The following is a 4,104-nucleotide window of genomic DNA, read 5'->3' as shown; positions in this document are numbered from 1 at the left end:
TACACGAAAGAGTCGAAGCAAGCCGAAGTAGCAAAGGCGTGTTTACAAGCGCGCTTTCTTTGATCGAAATGCTGTAGTATCGCGAAGTTGTTGGTGCTACAGACAAAATATGTTCCCGCTATACGGCCGCGTCTACGCAGACTGCAAGCGCAATTTGGTATTAGAGTTGCTGGAAGAGTTAAAAGCTAAGAAGAAAAATGAACGACCCGATTCGCAACTTGTACACCTTGAAGAACGTTGCGAACCGCTGTTTCACTTCTTTCCCCGGGAAGCTGAACCGGAGCCATTTGGTGACTTTCTAGACATGGAAATGTCAGAAGCTGAAGAAGCCCATGAAGAAATCGTGCCTAGCAATACCAGTGTAATCTACAGACCCGATAGGGATGAACTTGAAGTGTGTGGTGCTCCAGACGATTTGACTGAACTTCCAGAGGAAATACAGGTAACAAAGTTTTACGCTGTCGGACTTTGACTGTATTGATCTTGGCCATTTTCATGCGAAGATGTCGAGGGTTGATCATTGTTCGATACTGCAGGTGAACATTTCAAAGATTAAGGAGGCCCTGCACTCTTGCGATGAAACGGTTGTTAGGACAGCTGACCTGTCCTTCATGGTTTCTGCCAGACCAGAGACGGTACGCAAGAGCATAGCCTATGGCAGGAGCATGTATATTTGGTAGTGTCCTATTATGACGTAGTGTGGACAGTGTTTTTAACGCAGTGACGTTTAATGATTTCAGGTCGCAGCGGTTTGTGATGAACTGGAGACGGACACTATCGCTGATTCAAAGATGCAACTGCTGCTGCGTTCGTTTGCAGAACTGAAATCGGAGATCAGTCTCATCAACGGTGTCGTTTTCGTGAAGTCTGCTCTTTTGCCTAAGGTAAAGCGCTGTCTTGTTTTCAGCCTATGACAGAGCAACGCTTAGTATTCTTGGTGTCCTATTGCAAACATAGTTCATTTTACGTGCCCCTTCACTAATTACTAAAGGTGCGCAAATTCGAAATTTTGAATACATATCGAACAGTCTTTGTTATTCAATTCGAGAATTATCTTTCCGAAATTTGAATAATTGTTTCTCTTCGAAAAAACGCACGGGTAGATAACTTCTCAATAATTTCCGCTCATTCAATAATAATGCCCCTTTTAGGCAGCCTATATACGAATTTGTTGCATGTATTTAAGCAAAGCAAGTTACTATCTGGCCAGTCTCACCATCTTTGGATCCCTTTAAAGCAATGTTCGGTTCTCTCATTTATCGAACACAACACTATATGTATGTACATCATGGTAACGTGTGTTCCCGGGTTTCATTACTCTCATTGTCATACAGATGACTGAAATTTGTTTTCAATTTACAAGCTTTTCACTTGACAGGTCATCCAGTTATGAACGGCAGCACATGCATGTGTAAAAATAATGCAAATAAGCCTCTCTCTTCCGTTGTTTTACAAAATGGATTCCATGCGTAGCTTATATTTCACTTTGTCTAGAAATGAAAAAAAAAAAAACATTCAGTTTGATATTTGGAGATCGCTTTCTCAAATATTTTATTCTATTCGGAAATTTCACTGTTCGAACAACTCTACTCATTTCCTAAAGGGAGTAGCGCAATGTGGCCCTTACCACAAAACCATGTTTGAGCAATAATTTATAGCTTTCATGTAAATCATTTATTTTCCTCTCAAGATGAGTTGCACTTTACTATATCAAGAAGTATCAAGTTGTAGTTTGTAATTTCAATGGCTCAGTCAATATTAAGAAGTTCAATATTACGAACTTACGAAGTTATATGCTTGTTTCTTTCTTAGGTTTCTAGCTTGGAAGAAGGCACCACAGCTCGCTCACTTATAGATTCAATCATAGCCTTCGCAAAGGATATGCCACATGTGACAGTTGAAGGCCTTCTAGTCCCATTGGTTTCTGCTGAGAGCATGGGTTAGTCGACGAACATTTTACATATGTATATACACCTCTCTCTGTAGTAATGCTGTAACTTGTATTATGGGTGCTTAACATGAACGCTTCTCCTGACTTTTTTTGTGATTTCACATAGGCAAGACACAAACTGATGTTGTGCAGACACTCATCAAGGAGGGGATACCAAAAGACTATGCTGCTATCTGCTTGAGGTACCTATTAGCAATTTATTTGTTGGCCAAAATATTTGTGCTGCGCCAAACTTAGTATGGAGAGTGTTGTGCAAGACATTTCACCGCTTTGAATCCAAAGAACCCTGTGAAAGTAGACAGTAAAGTGCATGTTATCACTGTTGCAAGTGGCGTCACGAGGGGGTGGTTAGTACACAGCCATACCAGCTCCCCTCCACCCTTCCTGTCCCTGGAGAAGTGGGTGCCCGCCCCTTCCTCCGAAAAAAATTTCTGGATAATCCACTGACTGTTGTGTATGCATATGTTTTAAATTGTGGTGCAATTACAGCCCTTTTATTGCAGACATAGAAATAGACAACTTACCAAAATTTAATGACATTAGTCATTGAAGGGGCTAATAAGCGATAGCTATACAGATATGGCATATAGCATTTACAATCGCTTGCTAGTGACTCCTCTCACCTTTACTTTTAGTTTTTTTACCATCAGCTTAAACTCAAACGTGAACAATTCTGAAACTACTCCGATACGTCGTTCCACTTCCAACTTCACCTACATTTGTAACAGTAGCCTAATTCACGCTCAGATACTTACACTTGGAATTACTCTGTTTAGAAACTGGATACAGAATGATTAGATGTCGCACTTCCACGTAAATGCATGTAACAGGTGTTCTGATCAGTTATTTCCTGTTTCAACTTATGCTGACGGTGCATAACTTTGTGATGTCAGAAATGTGTTAGGATGTTGCTTGTTAAATTTTAAAAAAATTTTCACCTCTTTTGAATGCACCATTGCTTGAAAATATATTGTATGAATATAAACCCACCCTTGCTTTGCTCAAAGTCTGATGCAATCCAACATTCTAAAGTACCAAATCTAGCTGTAGGACTGCTGCCACTAGTGGTGAAGTAAGGACAGTGTTAGAATGCTCAAAATTTACAAATTCAAGTATTTCACTTACAGTCTTGTTTGCCCTTCATCATCAGCTTGTTGTTTACATTGGAGCATTTCAACTGTAGGTGTCATTATTGCAAAAAGATATTGTGGTCTTTGATTCATCTCTTGGTGCACTATGTAACACGAACACCACTGTACAGGAGAATGCTGCAAGAATCAAGGGCCTGCATTGACTCACTTGTTACCTTTGTGCACACAGCAGTCCTCAAACGGGTAAGGAATGTACCACCTCATGGCTAATATGCATGTCCTGAAAAACTTACACAATTTTTTTTACAGGGTCCCCTAGAAAGTGTGTCCGCAGATTTAGTCAACTGGCTTACTTCTGTCAAGGACGAAAGGAGTACTGACAGCAAGTTTTCAAAGCTGCTTATGGATTTTTTCAGCTTTTATGGCTCACAGGTAACCTCCTCCTTTGCTTTATTCTTTTTGCCACACAGCTTTCTTGTTTCTTTAAACATGTATTATGTGACATCCTGGAGCTACAGGATGTCTATGATCACTTTTTCATTTATTTCACCTTCCCTCACAGATGTCACCTGCTTGTTTGGACAGTGTTGTGAAAGTTGTCAATGTGAACAGGACACTGCTGAAGAAGCCGATTCAGAACATGCTTAGAAAACTTACCACGTGATACATACCTACAAAAGACCTAGGCATCATGATTACAATATCCAATGCATGAAATTACCCATTATATATGTGTGTACAGAAATGTTCTTGATATATAAATGCAATAAAAAAAAGAGTTTATTACATCACTTTCTTTGTTTCCCCTTTCAAATGCATATATTTTTATTTTTTAAGCGAGACATGTGCATGGTTCCTTATTGTGTCTGTCACTATTGTATAAAAATAAATAAGAGAAATTTAGAAAGATTAGTTTGGGTGTTTGTAATGTTCTTGGTAGGCAAATTTTAAAATGTGAATGGCAAAAAAAATCCGCCAAGAAATCTGAAAAATTAAAAGCACACATTGGTATAAAGACTTGTGGCATCCTAATTGATGCTGTTGAGATTCCGTTGACTTCCA

The 4,104-nt window shown here is 39.4% G+C and overlaps 1 protein-coding gene across 1 annotated transcript; it reads left to right on the top strand.

The window, feature by feature from the left end:
- Window positions 1–3,833, top strand: LOC126536860 (Fanconi anemia group E protein-like). The gene is made up of 8 exons (XM_050183880.3): window positions 1–442; window positions 537–635; window positions 741–884; window positions 1,813–1,939; window positions 2,058–2,133; window positions 3,213–3,285; window positions 3,352–3,474; window positions 3,605–3,833. Exons 1-8 carry the CDS (start codon window positions 110–112, stop codon window positions 3,704–3,706), a joined length of 1,077 nt encoding a protein of 358 aa, XP_050039837.1. The 5' UTR covers window positions 1–109; the 3' UTR covers window positions 3,707–3,833.
- Window positions 3,834–4,104: the final 271 nt, after the last annotated feature.

Source organism: Dermacentor andersoni, chromosome 4, assembly GCF_023375885.2.
Source record: "Dermacentor andersoni chromosome 4, qqDerAnde1_hic_scaffold, whole genome shotgun sequence".
NCBI lineage: Eukaryota > Metazoa > Arthropoda > Arachnida > Ixodida > Ixodidae > Dermacentor > Dermacentor andersoni.
This window is presented reverse-complemented; position numbering and strand designations above follow the sequence as displayed.